Raw genomic sequence first — 21,818 nt, forward strand, 5'->3', positions numbered from 1 at the left:
CTGGTCCTGGTGTCACACCTGCAATATTTTTAGCAGAAGTGCAGGAGACCCTTTTCTTGCATAAACCTTGTTTCTGATACCTTACGAGATTGCCCATCTGCATCACTGAACGGCACAGGAAATCATTCCTGAATTCGGCCATCTCTCTCTGTAACCCATCCAACTAAGCAGAGCGTGCAATAGATGCACAACCTTAACATTTGCACATCCTCTACAGTGAAAATAGTTATATAGTTACAATTCCAATGTCAATCATATATATATATATATATATATATATATATATATATAAAATCTGCGTAATATTCTGAGATTTTTATAATTTTTGTTATATTTTGTAACTTTGTATTTAATTTAGTTCAGTCAGTTAAATGGAACCACATGTGATTTTCCCACTTCTTAAAAAACAAACAAAACCCCCCACTCACACCTTCCTTCAGGTAACATCAATAAAGCACATCGTGGGATGGGGCAAAGTCTCACAGTGGTTTCACCTTTAACCCCCAGTGACGGTAATGACTCGTTTTTGTTTTGTTGATTTTGTTTTTTCCCCCCCAGACCTTGGCTCATGTGATGACTCGCATGATGAATAGCAGGTCAACGAGCTGCCAATACCTGGGACTGTCTGCCTTTTATTTTTAGAACAGAAGTGTTTTGGATACAAAGGGAAATGTCTTCACAATCTCAAGCAGCCAGCTGCCCACTTTTTTCAAGCTCTTATAATAACCAATGCTTCCTCTGACAGGATTTTTTTTCTTAAATCCTCCAATGGTGTGCAGTGGTTATCCCAGAAAGCAGATTATGTTTATCTGGAAGTTGTTCTGGTGGTTAACATGTTTTACAATTAAACTGTTGCTGGTTCAATTCCGGCCAAAGACAAAAATGTCTTCATTATTCATTATGAAGCGTATCTGGCATAAAACTATTTGAATCAAACTTGCAGAGCTCCTGTAGTGAACCTTTGGGCAAAGGAGCAGCCAGAAGTAGCTTAAATATGTTGTTTAGGGCAAATGAGTACATGCAAATTACAACACAGTTTTACAATGTAATAGTGTGTGTCAAAAATAGCTTGAAGCATTAGCAAATGCCATTTTCATGTTTAGTAAATGTAAGGGTACAGGGAGCAGATTACTCAGACTGGAAAAACAGGGAATCTGTAACCCTGTTCTGACCAGAAGGTGCCGGATCTGTTTATCAAAACATCCAAAATCCACCACTTAATCCATACGCACTTTATAAATCCCGACAAGCAGAAGTGCAAAAAGCCTTTTTTTCATGTGATTAGCTCTGAGCAGTTACCAGGCAACCTTCAGACACTCCAGGAGGGAGCTCAATAAACTAGTCCTATACTTCTGTAAAAGAGTGAAGTCACCACTTTGCAAAGCCACGTCTATGCCTTCTAATGCATTTTTGCCGTGGAAAAAAAAGTTTGAATGAGTCACATGCAGTAAGAGATCATTATTAGAACAACAAAAGCAGTCACACTGTCTAAGACAACTTTTCTCACTCTTATACTTGGTCTTTGGTAACAACGTATGGGCCTTAGCACCACAACCATACTTTTTGTGTGTGCGTATGTGCAAGAAACAGGTTGTGTCATGTTTTAATCTGTTTCTATAAAGCAATGACTTCTTAAAAAGTTAATATTTGATGTAAAGACAAAGTCTAATACGTAATTTTAGTTAAAATTAAATAACAATACCCACTCCAGTTAAGGATTTTTAACTTTTTTATTTATCCACATCTACAAATCTGGAAAATCCACATTGCAGGGAAAAGGAAGACAGGGACATAAAGCTCTAATTAGATTATTATTGCTGAGTGAAGATCCAAAAAGGGTTGAGGTTTGAGCCTGATGGCCTTTCCATCCTCCATTTCCAAAACAAACTCTTCAACTGGCATGTCAGTCATGTTACACATTTAGTATAGTGCATAATCATTACTTTGACACAACTGGATGGATTAAGTAAACTTGGAAAATATTTTTACTGAAAAAAAGTAGAAAAAGAAAGAATTTAGTCATGTTTAAAATGTGCTGCGTTCTTACCTGTCGTTGCTGCAGTTCTCATTCTGTTTACAAGTGACCACTGCTGAAACACAACTGTCTCCACAGATACCCTTTACTGTGTGTGTGTATGAGTGTGTGTGTGTGTGTGCCCATGTTGTACGTGCCTCAACTTGCCCGATAAAGCAGTAAACAGTCGTCCTGACCACCAGGACTGGCACGTTTTGCCCTATTTACAAATCCCCAGCACTCTTGTGTTTTAAGTACATTTGTTTCTACCCCACATTATTTGGCTCTGGTGTAAATGAAGAATCACTCTCTGGCCTGTAACTATAGTTTAAACCTACTTTCCCTCAATTTCCTACAGATTACAACTCCTGAATGGAAAGATTTTCTTTAACACAGGGGTGGTGTTGCATGAGAACCTGGGGCTGTTGTGGAGGTTCTGCAAGAATAAGTTGACCTGAGTCCTGTTCACTATTATTTTTCTCTGTATGTGAGCTTTTTTGTGTGGGATGTGTCAAATGCTGAAAAGTGTGCTTTGTTGTATTAATGAATTATTGTGGGGGAAATTGACAGTGATACAGTAGTCATTAAAATTTGTTCAGAATTTGCTAATTTAATCAAATCAAATCACTTTTATTGTCACATCACATGTGCAGGTACACTGGTACAGGACATGCGAGTGAAATTCTTGTGTGCGAGCTTCACAAGCAACAGAGGTGTGCAAAAATACAATACCATAAGAACAAGCAAAATATAAGAATGGCTAAATCTGAGAGTTATATGAATAAATATATGTACAATATAAGAGTGTATGCATTACTGAATGTGTATACTAAATATGTTTTTCTACGTGTGTGTATATATAATAATAGTGTATACTTTATTGATCCCCGTGGGGAAATTATTTGTTTTTCTCTGCATTTGACCCAACCCCCAACCACTCTACCTACTGAGCTATCCCTGCCCTCCTCAATTGGGCACCGTTCCCGGAGGCGCCGGTGGGTCAGTGCGCTGATCTCCTCCCTGTAAGCCGTCTCATCACCGTTGGTGATAAGACCCACCACTGTAGTGTCGTCCGCAAACTTCACAATGATGTTGGAATTGTTAGTGGCCGTGCAGTCATAGGTGTAGAGTGAGTACAGGAGAGGGCTCAGTACACACCCCTGTGGAGCACCAGTATTCAGTGTGATGGGGGATGAGGTGATGCTGCCCAGTCTGACCACTTGGCGTCTGTCAGACAGGAAGTTAAGGATCCAGCTGCAGAGGGAGGTGCTCAGTCCTAGATCCTGCAGTTTCCTGTCCAGCTTCGAGGGAACGATGGTATTGAATACTGAGCTGTAATCTACAAACAGCATTCTCACATACGTGTCTAATTAATGATGATTCATCTCATAAATCATGACACACTGCTCTCCTCTACATATGCTGCCTTTATAGGGTAAAAGTATTGGCATCAGCAATATTAGACCTATATTTGTATACGGATCAATGCTAAAATTTGCATTAGTGTAACACATCAATAAGTAACAGCCATGATCCACAAATGAAAAAACCTTCCCAGGAAGTGGCTGGACAGTCCACCAAAATTATTGCAAGAGAGCATCAACGAGTCATCGAGGAGGTCACAAAAGAACCAAGAATAACCTCTAAAGAACTGAAGGCCTCACTTCCCCCAGTTAAGGTCAGGTCGTCATTCACCAATAAGAAAGAGACTGGGGGCAAAAATGCTATCCATGGCAGAGTTCCAAGATGAAACCACTGCAAAAGAACACAAAGGCTCGTCTCACATTTGCCAAAAACATCTTGATGATCCCCAAAACGTTTGGGAAAACATTCTGTGGATTGAGGAGACAGAAGATGAACTTTTTGGAAGGTTTAAGACCTGTTACATCTGGTGTAAAATTAACAGATTTCAGAAAAAGAATATCATACCAATAATCCAACATCGTGGTGGTAGTGTGATTGTTTAGGGTCACTTTGCTGCTTCAGCACCTGGAAGACTTGCCATAAAAAACCTATAGTTTGTATATATACTGCATGTACTGTCTATTTGTGTGTGTGTGTGTGTGTGTGTGTGTGTGTGTGTGTGTGTGTGTGTGTGTGTGTGTGTGTGTGTGTGTGTGTGTGTGTGCACAAACTTGGCCAAAGACAGATGATTCTGATTCTCAGCAAGTCCACCTCTAAAAGGCTAAAAAAGAAGGAGAAGAAGAAGAAGAAGGCAAAGAGTGTGTAGTCAAAGTTCAGACTTAAACCAGATTCAGGTGCTTTGGCATGACCGTAAACAGGACATTCAGGTTCAAAAACCCTCCAATCTGACTACATTAAAACAATTCTGTAAACCAGCGGTCCCCAACCTTTTTTGCGCCAAGGACCGATTTACGCCCGACAATATTTTCACGGACCGGCCTTTAAGGTGTCGCGGATAAATACAACAAAATAAAACTAGTACCGTACCGAAAAAAAGAAAATTTATTCATAACACACGTGAAAAGACCCAGGAAAACCGAGTAAACGATAAAAACGATAACAAAATAACGCTGAAAACCGATAAAAACCCTGAAAACTATACATTTCACACCTGAGCCTCAACTCTCGCGGCCCGGTACCGAACGACTCACGGACCGGTACCGGTCCAAGGCCCGGGGGTTGGGGACCGCTGCTGTAAACTGCTTGCTTTTATGTTGCTTTTATTCTACTGTGTACAGCAGGGGCGTCAAACTCAAATACACAGTGGGCCAAAATTCAAAACTGGAACAGGGCTAACGTTAATATTTATTGAAATATATTTATTCCTCCAGATATAAGAATGAATCTTTTCTTATGGACTCAAACACGTTTTGCTGAAAAACTGAATATGGAACATGCAAAGCTTAATACTAAACAATATATATATTAGCTGTATAATACCAGTAGGCAAGCTCTAATAGTAATTTGGTATGGCTTCGCGGGCCAAATGTAATTAGGTTGCGGGCCAAATTTGGCCCACGGGCCAGAGTTTGACACCTATGGTGTACGTGACCTTGAGTGTTTTTGAAAGGCGCTTTCAAATAAAATGTATTATTATTATTAATTCTACAAATAATAATTGGCAAAAAAAAACCTCCACAGCAATGTGAAAGACTTATTAGTTCTCGCTACCATGGGTTGTACAACCAGTTATTAGGTTTAGGGGGCGATTACTAATTCTCATAGGGGCATTTTTCCCATTAATAAATAAAATCACCATTTAAAAACGGTATTTTTATTTTTTCGTAGGTTATCTTTGTCTAATATTAAAATATTATTGATGATCTGAAACATGTTCGTGTGACAAATATGAACAGTACAAAATGTCTTCTTTAATCCCTGATGTCGCAGAGGATCGTAACAATGTAGCGAAGCTACAGTACAAACATCGGTTTCACTTTTAAAGCTATTTGTAGCCGACTAAAATGAAGCTACGGAAACACACATTAGTATTATTCACGCTTTTAAGCCTAGCATGTTTAAAACGTTTCTTTTGAGACGCCACTCTAAAAAGAAAGCAGAACACAGGAAGCAGGAAGGACGTTTGGCTACTGAATGTGGCTTTTGTCACAGCGGGCGAACAGTCAACCAATGATCCAACGCCTTTAACTTCAAAAGGGTCGCTTTCGTCCAATCACGCATGTCGACATTACGACGTGGTTGTTTCTTGGTCACATCCGGTCATATATATGTTGCCACGAGTTAGCGGCGAATTTGGAGCGTGTCCATTTTGAACAGCCACTCGGCGTCCCCGGTATTTTCAGTCAAAGTAAGAACACGTTTTTATTGTTATTTTGGGTAATAGCAAATATAAGAGTAGTAAATAGAAACTGTAGGAGTTCCGGTTTATATCGTGCTTATTTCCATCGTGATTCTTCTGCGGCGACCATTTTGTTCGTGTGCGGTGTTTTCTTGTTAGCCTGTAAGCATGGCTAGTTCGTTAGCTGCAGCGTGCTAATGTGCGTTAGCGCGGCTTTTGCACGCTATGAGTCTCTTGGTCTCTTGATGATTCTCATCCGTTGTGCATAATGGCAGTTTTTAAGTGCACTTTATATCATCTAAACGGTTTTTGTGTTTGGTTGGTTGCCCATCTGATAGCCGGGCCTGCTGTCTTCCCCGAGCGGTAACGGAGCAAAGCGCGGTCCGCTTAAACGTTTGGACAACATGGAAGACTCACGCTCTTTCTTTCCTTTCAACCGCGGCTGTGGGGTCACTGGTGCACGCACAACTGCGTGTAACTGTCTTATTACTGATGATGGTCGGTGGTGTGTAAATAATAAATAACCTGCCGATATATGGCGCCATTGCAATGATCGGACTAACGCTTTAACTTAAAATTAGCATTCAGTTAGCATTATGTATGCGGCTCTTTATTAGCATTCCGATTTATGCTCAATATTCTCTGAAAATAGGGACGAATAGAAATATCTTTAGGCCGTGTTTCGGCTCTCCTTATACAGTAATTTCCAAACTCTGGGAAAAAATAGTTTCTATTGCTACTTGAATTTAAATGAGTACACTCTTTGTGTGTATCTGTTTAGAGTTAATTAGTTTTTATCCCGGGTGTTTTTAAAGCCATGTGCCTATTCTGTTGTTTTGTTATGATGCTATTGGTTATGTTTAACTATTTTAACAAAGGACCTTTAAAACTATACATTTTAAAATGTAGGATCCTAAAAATCACTAGAAATTAAGATGTAAAGTAACAAATGTTTAAAATACTACACACTATTAGTTGATCACAGAAGATCAACTAATAATATAGGACTAAAACCATACATTTATTATACGCTAGTAAAAGCCATTCTGTAGTTTAAACGTCAGTATTTTCAGATGGGAAGTGCTGCCTCGTTTTTTGTTTTGGTTAAACTTTGCAGAGAGGATCCTTTTGGTAAATAAATCAACAGCATTTTAGAAGTTCTGCCTGTTGCAGAACCAATGTGAGAGCGACTTAAAGTCAGCATAAGTGTATGTAATGTACATTTAAGTATGAGTGAGTTTAAAACCAATGTGAGAGCGACTTAAAGTCAGCATAAGTGTGGCTGAATTTTAATCAGTCTTATTTGAACAAATTAGCAAGTGAGAGCAAAGATGGGATCAGGTAGTGATATGAACAAAATGTTTCTTGTCCTTGTTGAAGAGTATTTATAAAGCATCAAAAACGTAAAGAAAACAATACCGCTTCCAGTTAGTGTTGTGCGTGAATTGATAAATGTTGGTTTAATGTAGTCTGCTACCTACTTCTCCAATCTCTCAAACTTTGTCCTGTCCCATCTCAGTCATTTGAAGATCCCACCGTCAGAATGGCAGACGCTGACAACCTGCTCATGGAGACATCAGAGCAGAACGGCAACGAGGGAGAGGAGGAGCAGAATGGAGCTGAGCTGGAGCAGATGGCCGGGGACGAGGAGCAGGACAACAACACAGATGGCGGAAAGATCGACGCTAGCAAAGGAGAGGAGGATGCTGGGTGAGTGTCTGGTTGGACTGTGGTTGGCCACATGTGATGTGTGCGAGGATCTCGTGCTGGCATGATGAGCCTTGGGAAAATAAACTGTGAAACCTTGTAAATGAAGAAATGTTAGCAATGTCTACATGTAATTTTACAGGAAAATGTTCGTGGGCGGCCTCAGCTGGGATACGAGTAAAAAGGACCTGAAGGATTACTTCAGTAAGTTCGGTGAGGTGTCAGACTGCACCATCAAGATGGACTCAAACACTGGCCGATCCCGAGGCTTTGGTTTCGTTCTCTTCAAAGACTCTGCCAGCGTGGATAAGGTGACTCCCCTCGTAACTGAGCATAATTTCATCCCGAACGGGCTCCAGAAGCTTTTATGGGAGAACGGTTCTTAGTAATATAAATGAATCATATGCTAATCAGCCACACTGCCTTGTCTGCATTATTAGTCATCTCTGTGATGATGACTCTAATCTCTGTGCTGTTATTGTCTGTTAATGGTAATATATCTGTATCCACAGGTACTCGAGCAGAAGGAACACAGACTGGATGGACGCAATATCGACCCTAAGAGGGCGATGGCTATGAAGAAGGATCCTGTCAAGAAGATCTTTGTTGGGGGTTTGAACCCAGAAGCAACTGAGGAAACCATCAGGGAATACTTCGGCGCCTTTGGAGAGGTTGGTTTCAAATAAAATGTATTTTAAATATCTGCGGTTAGAATGCAGCAACCACTGCATCTCTCTTGTATGTTGAGTCTTCTTGGTTAAGTGTTTCCAGAGTTAAACTTGGGTAGATGGCAGTATCATTTTTATTCTCCTGTACAAACTCCGTGGATATGTTTGAGAGCCACTGACTTGCCCAACTTTGTACACTCATGCAATTCAACACATTATTTACAGTTTTAATCCTGTTCTTACCAGCTAAACTGGTCCAAGCCATAAATTAACCACATGTACATCACCACTGGCCAGTAAACAACAAAGTTGTAGATTAATTTGAGGAAGTCATCCTGTTAAGGATAAATAATAACTGAGATATTCTGGCACTTGTTTGTGTGTTTGAAGTTTGACTAAATGATGTGGCCGACATTTTTAAAGCAGAGATAATTTACTCCTGAGACTGTCATACTACATGCACCGTATTTGTTGTTTCTGATCAAAATCTTTTCTCCAATCCTCCCTTTTTTTCAGATCGAAACCATTGAGCTCCCAATTGACCCCAAATCAAAGAAAAGGAGGGGATTCATCTTCATCACATACAAAGAGGAAACCAGCGTAAAGAAGTGTCTGGAGAAGAAATACCACAACATCCAGGGTGGCCGGGTAAGCAGTTATTCCAGAAGTGCTGATGTACAGCTGGAAATCAGCTTAAATTCTTCTAATCAGCTACCTGGTGGACAGTGCAGCCTCACCTGTGATCTGTTTTGGTGAAGAGTGACAAAGATTAAGCCACTACAGATTAACTTGTTGCAAACTGATGTTTGACCAAGTCAGTAGTTAAACCCTGAGTTAATGCTTGAGATGTTTTTGAAATTTACAACTTTGAGTTTTCTCTGTATACACATGGGAAGTGGGTCACTCTTTAATTGCAAATGTTTTTTATAAATATCGCAAGGCGGTTTTAACGTTAGTTTTGTTTTAAAGGCCACATAAAGGAGAGAATGGATTTTTCAGTATGTATATCTCTTTTAGTGTGAGCTGAAAATTGCTCAGCCAAAGGAGGTGTACCAGCAGCAGCAGTACGGAACAGTGCGTGGAGGTGGCTATGGAGGAGGCCGAGGAGGCAGGGGCCGTGGAGGTAAATGACGATGATCACCCTCTTCCTTTCTGGATTTTCTTGTTTGTTTTGAATCTGTATGATCGGGTAAATGCTAAGAGGCTAGGTCACTGTTGACAGCACGTTTTAGTGGTAATGGGTATTAATATGTAATTTGGAACTTCTCGTGTACTTCTCGAGTTGGATGATATTGAAGTTTAGACCAAACTCATGTGCACTTTGTGTTTCAGGTCAGAGCCAGGGCTGGAACCAGGGCTATGGAAACTACTGGAACCAAGGATATGGCAACCAAGGCTATGGCTATGGTGGATATGGCAACTACAGCAACTATGACTACTCTTCTGGTTACTACGGATATGGTCCTGGATACGATTACAGTAAGTGCAAACATGCAGACGAGTTGTAACTTGGAGTAACAGTTAACACATCGAAGCCCAAACCTGAGGTGTACGCGTCAGTACTGATTGTGATTGTTTCCCCTTACCCCGCCCCCACTACAGCCACAGTACAAGAGTAAACTGCTTGATGTAGCCATGCCAGTACTTCTAGACCTTTGAGCTGTTCCACTTGCTCTGATAAACTTGCTAACATAACGTTTAAGATGTTCATTTTTCCCTCAGTTATATTCCTATAGATGCATAAAGTTGGTGCTGCATTAACCCTTTAAGACCTACCATAGAACCAAGTCCGCCAGAGCTTATATTATATTTTTACATGCAGTGGAGCCATTTTTGGGAGCATTTCAAGTTGCTATACATCAATACAACAATTATAGCCCAGATTTTAATAATATGTCTGCATTAAGTGCATAGTAATTACATAAATTGCAAAAAAGTGCAATAAACTACAAAAAAATTGAAAATCGTTTTTGCTTTTTTAACATATTTCTAGTTAGAGAAATTTAAGAGGTTTATCCCTCAAAACTGTAAATACAAAAAAGTTGCACAAAATAGTTTCCCACCACAGGAAATTTATTTTGAGTGTCTTCATAGTTTTATTTTTGAAATACACCAATTTTTATACACTGCAGGAAAAACGAAAATAAATATTATACTGCAAATTTGCAAAAAAGCAGCATATGCATCAAAATAAACTATTTCCAGCAGTGCAATTTGAGTCCTAAGCATCCCAGAAACGACACAGAAAGTCATAAAGTCAAAGATAACTTTTAAAAACAGTATAGGCCCTGTGGCCCTGATGGTAAAAAAAAAAAAACCCACGAAAATGACGTCGCTTCCGGTTTCGGGCAATGGCGGACATGCAAAAGTTCGTGCTGACGTATATTCCAACATAGGAAGTGTTATGAACAGCTGATCGGCAAAGCGTGTTTCTGGAATATTATGTTTTTGTTGCTGCAAGTGCTTTTTATGCAGTTTTTGTAAAGCTATATGTGGGAGGAAACTGTGACCGAGGACAAGATGATGGCATAAGATGTAAGTACAACTCCTCCGGTTTCATATGCAAAACAAATTATTGCGCTAGCTTAAGTGGTTGCAGAGCTACCGGGATTTAAAAATAGTTACGCAAAACAGAGCGTGCCCGCTCCGACCGGCTCTAAAGGGTTAACAACCTAAAATTTGCCAAAACACATCTGGCTCGCGTTTCCTGGTTTGACTCTTGGAGTTTGCCTCGTTCCTGCCACCCATCTTTAGTGTTTAAGACATCATTGAGTGCCATGTTTTCTTCTCAAGCCTCTAGAGTGTAGTTTGGGGAGCCGGAGAACTGGGTTCCTGTCCTGCTCTTTACTTAACACTCAAACATCATCTGTCAGATGTTGAGCTCTTGCTTTAATACTGCGTCTCCTTCACAGACCAGGGCAATGCCAGCTATGGAAAAACCCCAAGGCGGGGGGGACACCAGGCCAACTACAAGCCATACTGATGGTCACTTGGCAGTGCAAGGTATGACATTGCTACAACGCAACATGTGCGACTGTGTCCTAGTGCTACGTATTCCAGTTTAAACAGTGGATAGACTTATTAGACCCCCACTCACACCTTGCTGTTGTAATTTCAAGTTCGCATGAGTTCCCCTTTGATTTGACCTGTCATTGTCCCAAACATAGCTGTGGGGTCAGTCCTGGCTTTCACCAAATGGGAAAACATTCCTTTCCAATCGTCACCAGAAATGCCAGGCAGTTGGATTAAATATTGTGTTTTAATAATAGAACACAGGTCCCCAAAATGTTAGCTGTTAGGCAGCCACCTGCTGCTGACTGACTGCAGTTAGCATAAATATCATTGTTCAGGATTGTTTTACTGCTGGACACAGATGCCTGCAGACATAACTGATGACTAGTTGCTCTTTTGTTTTTATTTTTGGTTTCTTTTTAATGCAACTCCATTTGAACACCTGGAGGACACATTTACAGTTGGCGCTGTGTCTCAGCTGAGTATTTGATCATAGTAAACTGGCGAACATGTGGACGTCCTCCTGTAGCCTCATGCTCGTGTTAGTTCCTGCATCTGTTTGGGTCAGAATCTAACTTGAGTAAATTGGCTGCCAGGAGCATCTCTGCTGTTGAAAGTGAAATAGAGAGCACTTAGATGTTTCACTTGGCACTGAGCTACTAATAGCTGCTGTAAGTGGAGAACAGATTGAAGTTTTCAAGTTAAAATACTCATAGAAAGCTGTCTTTTTAAAAGTTTAATTTCCCTTTGAAAAGATTAGACTTTGAATGGTTTGTTCCAGCTGTGTCATTAATGTGTTTCACCCCTCAGGACTCCAGTGATCCAGTGAGACCGACGGCTGGACGGACACACACTGGGCCAGACTCGACCTCTTTTATGACAGAAGACCATTTGTACAGAAAACACCAGAAATGTAACTTTTTTCTTTTCTTTTTTTGTTTTTGTTTTTTAAACCCTATCAGTTTTAGTTTTTATTTTTCCCTCGTGTTTTTGTTTTTGTTTTGTTTCCTCGTCCCCTTCCACATTTCCACCGGAAGTGTAATTTTTACTGTACTTTTTGGTACCTGTTTTGATTCTATTGTATTGTAAGGGTTGTATTTTACATGTTTGATGGCTTTACAGGTTGAAAATCTTGGCGCTGTAAAGGAGCTTTTTTGACAAATAAATACAGTTTTCAGTAAATTTTGTTCTGATGCTTCCAGGTTTTGGGGAGGAATATGAAACATTGAGTGGGTTTAGGATTAAAGTTCAAATGTCAAGGATAATGTTGATTATGGAATTCTTTTTTCCCCCCTCCCCCCCTTTCTTTCCTCTTTGTCCCTCCTTACATGGATTCCAGTGTACCTAAGAAGGATTTTTAACTTGCCAGATTTCATCAGTTGTAAAACACAGGTTAAAAGACTGTTCCAGGCTGTTTGAACCCAACATCTGGAAGCCTGCGGGGTGTGTGGGATGTGCTGGGAGGGGAAATGTTTTGTCACTTTAGATCGTGTTCTTCATACGCCGTTGGTTTTAGAAATGACCGTTTCTGAAGTTAAATGTCTTTTTTTCTTTTTCTTCTTTTCTTGACGGACTTGAGGGCCAGTGTCGTCGTCTCAGCCAGTGTCTCTGGCATTTATTAGTAATAAACATTCTGGTTTGTAATGATCTTTGTATTTTTAATTCTTAATGTTACTGTTAATGGTCCAAGTCATTAGATAAAACTGTTTCAATAGAAACTGTCCAAAAAGGAAAAGGAAGTTTCCTACTGAACTACAATTGAGCCCCTGCGGTTTTTATTTTTCAGTCATTTGTGATTGATCCCAGTTTGACCTCAGCATGCCAATTCCAGGGAATCCCAAATCCAAACGTCTGTGTTCCCTGGATGTCACCTGGACCTCTGTCCGCACCATTATGTGCACGTAGATGCTTCATGCGTTACTTTTTTTTTTTTTAAATTAATTCATCACTATTGATGCTTGGTGCATTAGGTGGCATTCTGTGATGATGATGAAGGATGCACCTTGCGTTTCTGCAGTTGTCTCTGTAGTTTGGTGTTGGGGCTTTGAACTGAAATGTGGCTGTGCGCAAACAAAATAAATGCGTTTTTAAAAAAAAAAAAAAATCAGGCCTGTCCCAATGATCGCTCAGATGTGGCTGAAGTTGAAGGAAAAACTGCCATGTTTTGTGGACTCCAGGTAAGAAAAGTAATACCTGACGTTCTCTTTGAAGCCTGAATGAAGAGACTAGAGTGCAAGTACACTACGGTAAAATGACGTCTTCCTTGAGCTACAACTAAACAACGATGGCAAAGGCAGGGTGGTGCTTTTTGCACTTCAGCTGATAACTCCCTTCCCCCCCAAAGCTGGTATATTTTGTCTGTTTGTTTTTCCCGTGTTCATTCTTTGTTATACCTGGAAAAAAAATGAGCCATAATGAGCGTCTTGCAGGTAATAATTGTAGTTAGAATAATAACCACATTTTTATTGGAGACAGCTGGGCAACACCCAGAGCTATCGACTTTATTTTTCTCATCTTTGCTTAAATACCTAAAATGAAACAGTAAAATAAGCACAGTTTACTAAAATCAAATCCTATCCTTTTGGGAAGTGTTGTTAATGAAGTTGCTGTTTCCACTAAAAGCCACTAGATGGCGCTGCTGTTAAACTCAGCTCACACCATAGCGTGTTTCTCAGTCACAGGCGAGTTTAGACCCTTTCATCAGAGCACCCTTAAAAACAACTAATTAATAGTGTTAATAACACCGTATCTTAGTTTATTTTCTGGAATTATCTTTGTTCTCTAAATGGCGTTCAAAACATTAGCTAATGTAGCTTAAATCACCAGAGATTATTAGCTAACCTTCTGTTTCACTAGTCTGCTGGTATATCGGGAGTTGCCAGTTAGGGAGCTGATGTACTTATGAATTATTATAGTTTATTTTAAAGAAAAATCCTTTTCTGGTCGATTTTGTCTTCAGTGTTCAGATTTTGCGAGATGTATAGTCGTGTAACTTTTGCAGACACTGTCAACAGTGGAAAGTCCATTTTAGAATTACTCTGGTGTTTTAAGAGCATCTTGATTGTGGATAATTCCAGTTGAATGAAGAACAAAAACAAAGGTTTTCATCTGTAAGACTCCTGAACTGATGGCAAATGAAATTACTTATATGAAGCGAAAACAAACTCACAGGTACTTTAGCACTTTTTAATTCAAGTTTACAATCACCATTAACCCTGTACTTCATACACCTGTAGATTCAATTACAGGTCTTCTTTTAAACTTCGACTTCAGCAATGGCTGGTAGCACCGGGGCCTTGAATCTTCTGGTCTGTCTGCATGTGATGCGACAACTAGACTTCCAAACATAGACTACACCTGTCTGTCTTTCTTCTGGTCTGTTTGGTGAGGCTGCACCTTCCGATGTCTCTTTGGCTTTATCATCTTTTTCAAAGCCTGTCTTTCCATCCAGGGATGTCTCCCCACTGCTCATATCAAGAGTCCAACTTCTCATGGGGTCCTTACGGCAAATCCTAACCCTGACTAGAGTCTTATGCCCCTCTGAACTGGTGAAAATGGGTTGACGTGCTGAACCATCAGATTGTGAAAGCTGCCTGTTTGTTTTGGTCCCTTCATTGGGCCATCCTCTGCGGATGAGTCGGGCTGCCATGAGGAAGGAGTCAGCCTGGCTGTGCAGCATCTCGGAGCAGTACGACAGCGGCGGCCCGGGCACGGCCGACTTAGTGTCCCGGTCAGAAGGTGCTGGCTTACTGCTGCCTACCATCCTTCTGTTGTTACAAGTCGCCACCTCTGTTGCTGTAATACAGAAGGTATAGATGCACCAAAACATTATGAGTAGCCTCTTCCACAAAGACATAAACACTGACTCTCAGCCAAGAGTGACTTCAGCATTCTTTCAGTTTATTCGTAACTTTCTTTGAATTATGTTCACACTGCATGATAAATTATGGAGTGAACACATGGGAGACTGAAAAAGACAAAAAAAAAACCCCACATTAAACAACAAAAGTCATATTTATCACCTCTATTTACGTCCAATATAGATATGTCCAAATATTAGCAATAGTGTCAGAAATCTGACACTCCACAATTCACAAGCTATTTTATAACACTGTCATTAAGTGTCCAGTAAGGTTTTTGTAATTAACTAAAAGTAAACTAAAACTAGATGTGAAAAAACATTTCAGTAAACTTAAATAAAAATAAAAACTGGACTTGAAAAACATTAAAAACAAACTGAAGCAATTTTGTGAACTTGGAAAACTAAACTAATAAAAACTAAACTAAAGCTGTGATTAGACAAATATTTTCAAAGTGATTGGCTGAAAGAATCTTTGTTGGTGCTGAAGGAAACTGCAGATACTTTTTACTCCGTCTCACTTTAACATCACAAAAGGGATGTAGGTATTAATCTGGAGGTAAAAAAAAAGGGTGCTGGTGGTAGCACAACTTTTCTACTTGTGCAGCATTCAGATGAATCTTAGCTGAAATTTCTCTTCAATCAAAAAGAACATTTGTAGTTAGAAACATGTCAAATGCATTGTGGTGCTCGAACTTAAAAGCCATATGGTTCCCTTTCCCCCTGTTGAGCAGATATTATGTGGGGTAAAAGCTCTGGTTTGCTGCTGAACTCGGTCACCTTGGACAATACAGTTTTGTATTGCTGATAAAGAAAAGCCAGTGTTACATTGACAGTGGCTGGTCTGTAACCTGGATTGTGTCCAGGGCTTCTTCCTTCCTTGCTGTTTGCACTGATTGCACTGATATTTGGTCCCTGGTCTTTACTTTTGGAGTTCAGCAGGTTTATCTGCTGTGAACACGATTTCATGTTAGTGTCTGCTGAGCAAGCACATTTTAAAAAACGGTTCTTGTACCAAACTAGCATGGCTCAGAGCATCTCTGTCTGCCAACTCGACCCAGTTAAACATGTTTTTATCTGAACTTGTCTGGCTCTTATCTAGGGTGCATCTTATAGCTTTAATGCAGCTGCTGCTGAAGCAGTTTGTTTTCATTAATTCTCCAAGAGGTGGAGGCAGACGTCTGTAAGAGCAGCTGCAAGTGAGACCATGACAATAACAATGGCACATTGAAGCAGCCTTTCCTAGAATGTGGGGAACTTTACTTGAAGTTGTGAAGCTCACCTTACTGGAGGCTACTGAAGCTGGATGGATCTGCCCTGGAGATGCTGACAGCAGCCACACCGCCCAGGCGGAGGAGGGTACAGGGTGTGCAAGCTAAAAGATGGACCCCCAGGACCTCTGGTGGAAAAAGTCTTGGAAGAAAAAAAAACAAAATAATAGAACTTAAAGATTAACTGAAAACAAGATTTAAGGCTTGATGCCAGCAAAGAACCACTTTTTAAGCACGACTGATACAAATTCCTGTACCTTCAGTAGATATTTAATGTCATAATCAAATATAATATTAAATGATATATGGTATAATGATCAACAAGCACATGCTGTCACTTTGGGAGCATCACCACAGTTCTGTCAATATTGGCAATAATAGCTAACTCCACACTGACAGTGTCACCTCCGGACTCTCTGCTAAGCGACCTATGGACACTGGCTGGATCTGCACTGTCACTGAAAGCAGAGGTTCTCTGTACTTTGCAGTTTTTACTTTGCAGTTAATTCAGGGGTTATTTTTCTTCTGCTTTACGCTTTTTAGTCAATATAATCCTTAAAATTCATTCACAGTGGTCGCAAAGAAAAAACACTTTAAAAGTTTTGGACTCAAATGTTCCCTTCAGACCAACTAACCTGCAACATTGGTCTGTGTTTGCAATCCTGTAAGCCTCGGTATATTTGTTTATTATTCAATACATGTATGCAACTCAATCAAAGTTGAGTTGATATCAAACATTGGATAAGACATTGGAATTTTTCAGTAAGACTGAATTATGCAGCCAAAAGTAATAAATTACTTCAGAGGTTTTCAGTATTTGACTCACCGTAGACAACAAATATATTTAGGTACATTTATGTAAAGACACTTGATTTTTCCAGCCGTAAAGAAACTTAAAATAAAAACATGCTGTTAAGTAGACTGTTTCAGTCCAGACTGTGCCATTTTTTTCAGCCTCACTTTTGACGTAAACACAGTGTGAAAATCATACAGCAAGGTTATTATTAATCATGAGAAAAATATAAAATTTCAATAGAAAATCTGGGAAATTAATATTAATAATGCAAAAGTCAAATTCAACTTTAACGCTGAGTATTTTTTTTTAACCACATTAATGAAACTCAGACTACAAGAAATGCATGATGATGATCAGCTCTAGCCAGACCTGTACAAAAGCATGCTGCTTTAAAGGTGATAATTCATCTTTAAATATTTAGATTATCGACAGTTATGTAGTTATCATAGAAGCACACTAATGCAAACTATGACGTGGGTGTGGGTTCAAGTTATACCAGATTTCAGTCGAAGATCCTCATTTTTCTCTGTGCTCTTCTTCGTCTTCTCAGGACTGACTGATCCACTTCTGCGTAATCTCGATCTGAACGCTTTTTCACCTCTCTCTCTCTCTCTCTCTCTCTCTCTCTCTCTCTCGCTGACTCCCACTCGTTCTCTCCTCCTCTCTGCAGCTCAACTACCACTAACAGAATTTAAATAAGAGGAAATGTGGCACTATAAACAGTTTCGTGAGGTGTTTACATACATACATATTGACTGTGCAAAAGAACAGCCCTGAAAAAACAAAAACTAATAAACACACAGTTTGCATTCTACATTAAAACCTGAAAGTTGCAGAAAATGATCTGAAAACCAGGACTCAAGGTTACGTCGTGTCCTTGCTCAGGTGCTAAACCTGCACGTATCTGTATTTTTAGCACAGCAATGCACAAAACCACGTAGCCCTGTCACACTGCAGCTCAGTGTTGCAAATAGTAAAAGTGAAAGTAGGTCTGTTGGCAACTCGTAAAAACAAAAACAAATGCTCTTTAGGCTATGTCCCAAAAAACAGATGTCATAAGCATATAACCACTTAATAGGATGTGTAAGCACATTAAATACTTGGAGTGCTTTCTTATTTTCACCAGTCAGATTAGTCCACTCAGCACCATAACTTAGTTCAGATTATGTAAAATTAATATTTCTCACCTTATTTACATTCAATATAGCATTAGCGTCAGAATTCAAAATCCATAATTCACAAGCTGTTTGCTAAAACTTTCTGTCTGCTGGGAAGGAGGACACAGTTTGAAAAGAGCTGCCTGCTGTGACTGGAAATAAGGTTTTCAGAGTAGCACAACATGTGATTGGCAGAAAGAATCTAAAAACCTAAGATGGAGTTGAGAAAAGTGCAGATATTCTTTTACTCTGTACCACTGGAAGTGCAGACGGCTTTAGTAACTGGGAACATCTTATATGCTTTGCGGTTTTTAAACATAGAAGTTTTTATTTCTCCTCGTTGAGCAGAGGCTGTTTACACTGGTTGCCAGTGAAAGCCATAAAGAACCGTTCACAGAGAGCATCTTTAGAGGCATGTTACATTTCTTTCACAACAGATTGCCTGTTTGAAAATTATAACCAAAGATGCTTGAGGATTTGACTTCTGCTTAACTCAGCAACCTTGGAAAGACTGTTTGGCATTGCTGATTAAAAAGAAAAAGAAAAGTCAGCATTATGTGACGGTGGCTGAACTTTAATCTCAGTGTGCAGGACTTCTGTCTTCTTCTCTGTTTGCACTAATGCAACATAACAACATGCCAGAGTGAACACGGTAGCAGGACGGCTGGAAATCAGGATGTTGGTTTCTGTTGAGCAACGGCATTTTGTAAAACCCGTTCTTGCGCCAGTCTGGCTTGGCCCAGAGCATCTGTGCCCGCATGAGACATGCTTTTCGATTGCCTCTTGTCTCTTATCTTGATTTTGAGTGAGTTGTGCCAGTTTTGCTAACATCCCAGACAGCAGTGTTTCTCAGAGAGTCGGATTTGATCTCAGACATTTTTTTTTTTTTTTTGCGTTTGTTTTGAAAAAACTAAATAATACTATATGTTTTGTGACTTGAATCCATCATGTTGGACTGCAGCTGATAGTGGTCCTTGTTCTGCTCTGCTGCTTTGATGAGCTCAGCAAACTGGCAACACCTGCTGCAGGTTCAGATTAGATTAGAACTGCAGATCAAGGACAAGATAGACTGCAGAATAAAGGACTCGTGACAGTTGACTGACATCAAGAATTGACAAAATGGTAATCTGGGCAGGCTGTCACCAGGACAGCAGGAAAACCACCAGACTTTAAGGACTTGAGGAATCTGATTAGCTACAACCAAACCTTCAAAGTGAAAGCTTTGCCAAAACTACACCGACTGCATTATCAAATCTGATGATGAAAACAAAATCGTTAAATATTGTTAAGTACATGTCCATGTAAAGTCTGGTGGAAGAAGATGGACGTTTTGATGTTTCATTTGCTTTGCAGCCATCATGTAGCTTGTAGCTCTATCATGGATTGGCTGCTTAGACTAGTCTATTGTTTCTGAGTCGTACCACATAGTTTAAAGGACCAGCCTGTCTTCCAAGTCCCACCAAATCAGTTATGGCCTAACAAGTAAAACCTGTGGATGTTTTACAAGGGTGCACAAGAAATGCATTTCTGCAAAGGACAATCTGATCTACAGAGAGAATCACCGGCACTGGTCTTCCATCCATCCAGAACCTGTACTTTTCAGGGTTAGGAAACAGACATCTCTGCAGAGCCCTTACATCCCAGACATAAACTATTTAACCCTGCTGCCCTCAGGCAGGCGCTACAGAGCACTGTTTACTAAAACCAGCCATCACAGAGATGGTTTCCTCCCTCAGGGTGTCTCTCTGATGAACACTGTGAAATAACCCACTGCTCTATCATTCAGGTCATATGTACAGTGCACTTCTTAGTTTTGCACATATAGTTTCTTAAGACTTTCTGCAATTTGTCTTTTCTTAATAAAACCTTTCTTTTTTTGAACTGGAACTGAAATTAGATTTTTTGTTTGTGTGCACAAACTTGTCCAAATAAAGACAATTCTGATTATCTTTAATGTCTGGTTGCTACAGAGGCTGTATTTATTTCTTGTCACACAATAGCTGCTTTGGCAGATTTGGATTTGAACGCTTCTTTGCTTTAGCAATCTTACTCTCACTATTCCCTTACGTTGTGAACCCCATTTTAGACAGTGTTTGTAGGTTTACCACAAATTTGAAGTTGTATTGTTTCAGTCTCATCATTTAGTATGTTGTGACTGTAAGTACACATGATCAGCTGGGTAACTCTCATGTGCTAGTGTGAAGGTGGAATTCAGAAACTTGAAAGCAGCAAGGCTGACAAGTCTGTACAGTTCAGAAAAGGCTACTAAAACAAAGAAGAAACATCTTGTTTATGTTGGGCATTAAACATACAGCCCATAGCTTTTTATTCTTTTCCCTCTGCTGCATGCACTTGGCCTGTTTCCAGGTGTTGAACAAGTCGAGAACAAAGAGGGTGTTGAAACTGCTCCGAACTACTTAGTGAAGTGATTGCTGGCATCTGAAATCTGCATTTGCACACTCTGAAACCTTGTACCCCACTCATTATATTCGCAGAATCAAAGTTCAGAGTGGGATGGAAGAGACCCATGATTGAAGTCCATCAGGGTCAGTTTGCTGGGTTTGCACTGGCTCAGAGCGGCCATCAGTCTAGGCGAAAGGTAATGACAATGCTGCAAAACAGTCATTGAACAGCAAAGTAGTTGCTCTGCAGACCTTACTGTGTCTATTGTTCATCTACATCTACCTTGGTATTATCTTTGACTTTGTACAATTTTATTCAATTGTACAGAGATTTATGTCACATTCATTTTCTGCGTGTGGGGGAAAAAAGAAAGTAGACCACCATCAACACATCTATTTCAGGATCTCTCAGTCTGTGGAGAAAGAGAAAGGAGAAAAGGGCTTTTGTGTGTTGCAGGTGTGTAAAATCTAACGTTCGTTGACGTTAACATGATTAGTAGCTACTGTCATACAAATATGTGACCAAAATGAAACTGGGGCATCTGATGACGTTTGTTTTTGATGGACCAGGCGGCTATGAACCGGCTCTAAATTCCTATCAAGCATTCCTTCTTTTTGTTGGACATGTTTATTGTGACAAAGTCACGCATACGTTACTTTCTGCAGGAAGCACCCACAAGAACACCAGATGTACACCAGCTATTTAATAAATGCAAATGTAAAATTTGACACCTCTTGTTGTGTTTGTAATACATTTTTTCTGATAAATAAATAGTTTAGATCAGGGGTGGGCAACTCCAGGTCTCGAGGGCCAGTGTCCTGCAGGTTTTAGATGTGTCCTTGATCCAACACAGCTGATTTAAATGGCTGAACGACCTCTTCAACATGTCTTGAAGGTCTCCAGAGGCCTGGTAATGAACTAATCGTTTGATTTCGGTGTGTTGACCCAGGGTGAGATCTAAAACCTGCAGGACACCGGCCCTCGAGGCCTGGAGTTGCCCATCCCTGGTTTAGATGATGCAGAACAAAATTCAGCAAACTCTAAATAGGTTAAAAAAATATTTAGAAATTCTAGTAGAAGTTTAAAAGCATAACTTTTCAACTTTTCAAATTCTCACTCAATAATGTAAAATGTAATAGTAATAATGTAATGCCTTATCAAAAAGTTA

General features: G+C 39.9%; 1 protein-coding gene and 1 long non-coding RNA gene across 2 annotated transcripts; one reads left to right on the forward strand and one right to left on the reverse strand.

The window, feature by feature from the left end:
• The first annotated feature begins 5,648 nt into the window (after window positions 1–5,648).
• LOC113030626 (heterogeneous nuclear ribonucleoprotein A/B-like) lies at window positions 5,649–12,808 on the forward strand. Its single transcript, XM_026182236.2, has 9 exons — window positions 5,649–5,786; window positions 7,297–7,487; window positions 7,627–7,795; window positions 7,997–8,155; window positions 8,669–8,800; window positions 9,170–9,275; window positions 9,485–9,631; window positions 11,065–11,155; window positions 11,975–12,808. Exons 2-8 carry the CDS (start codon window positions 7,321–7,323, stop codon window positions 11,133–11,135), a joined length of 951 nt encoding a protein of 316 aa, XP_026038021.1. The 5' UTR covers window positions 5,649–5,786; window positions 7,297–7,320; the 3' UTR covers window positions 11,136–11,155; window positions 11,975–12,808.
• Window positions 12,809–14,336: 1,528 nt separating this feature from the next.
• On the reverse strand, window positions 14,337–17,781 carry LOC113030627 (uncharacterized). Its single transcript, XR_003273615.2, has 3 exons — window positions 17,587–17,781; window positions 16,306–16,436; window positions 14,337–14,959 (listed from the first exon to the last, which is right to left on the reverse strand). It is a non-coding gene; the product is annotated as an uncharacterized LOC113030627 (long non-coding RNA).
• Between the last annotated feature and the right edge of the window lie 4,037 nt (window positions 17,782–21,818).

This window comes from Astatotilapia calliptera, chromosome 10, assembly GCF_964374335.1.
Source record: "Astatotilapia calliptera chromosome 10, fAstCal68.1, whole genome shotgun sequence".
NCBI lineage: Eukaryota > Metazoa > Chordata > Actinopteri > Cichliformes > Cichlidae > Astatotilapia > Astatotilapia calliptera.

Bases quoted from the DNA above. Each gene is read 5' to 3' on its own strand.
- LOC113030626 (XM_026182236.2), top strand. From the start codon at position 7,321: ATGGCAGACGCTGACAACCTGCTCATGGAGACATCAGAGCAGAACGGC. The intron at 8,801-9,169 runs GTAAGCAGTTAT...TATCTCTTTTAG, and splicing joins ACAACATCCAGGGTGGCCGG to TGTGAGCTGAAAATTGCTCA. The intron at 9,632-11,064 runs GTAAGTGCAAAC...TCTCCTTCACAG, and splicing joins TGGTCCTGGATACGATTACA to ACCAGGGCAATGCCAGCTAT.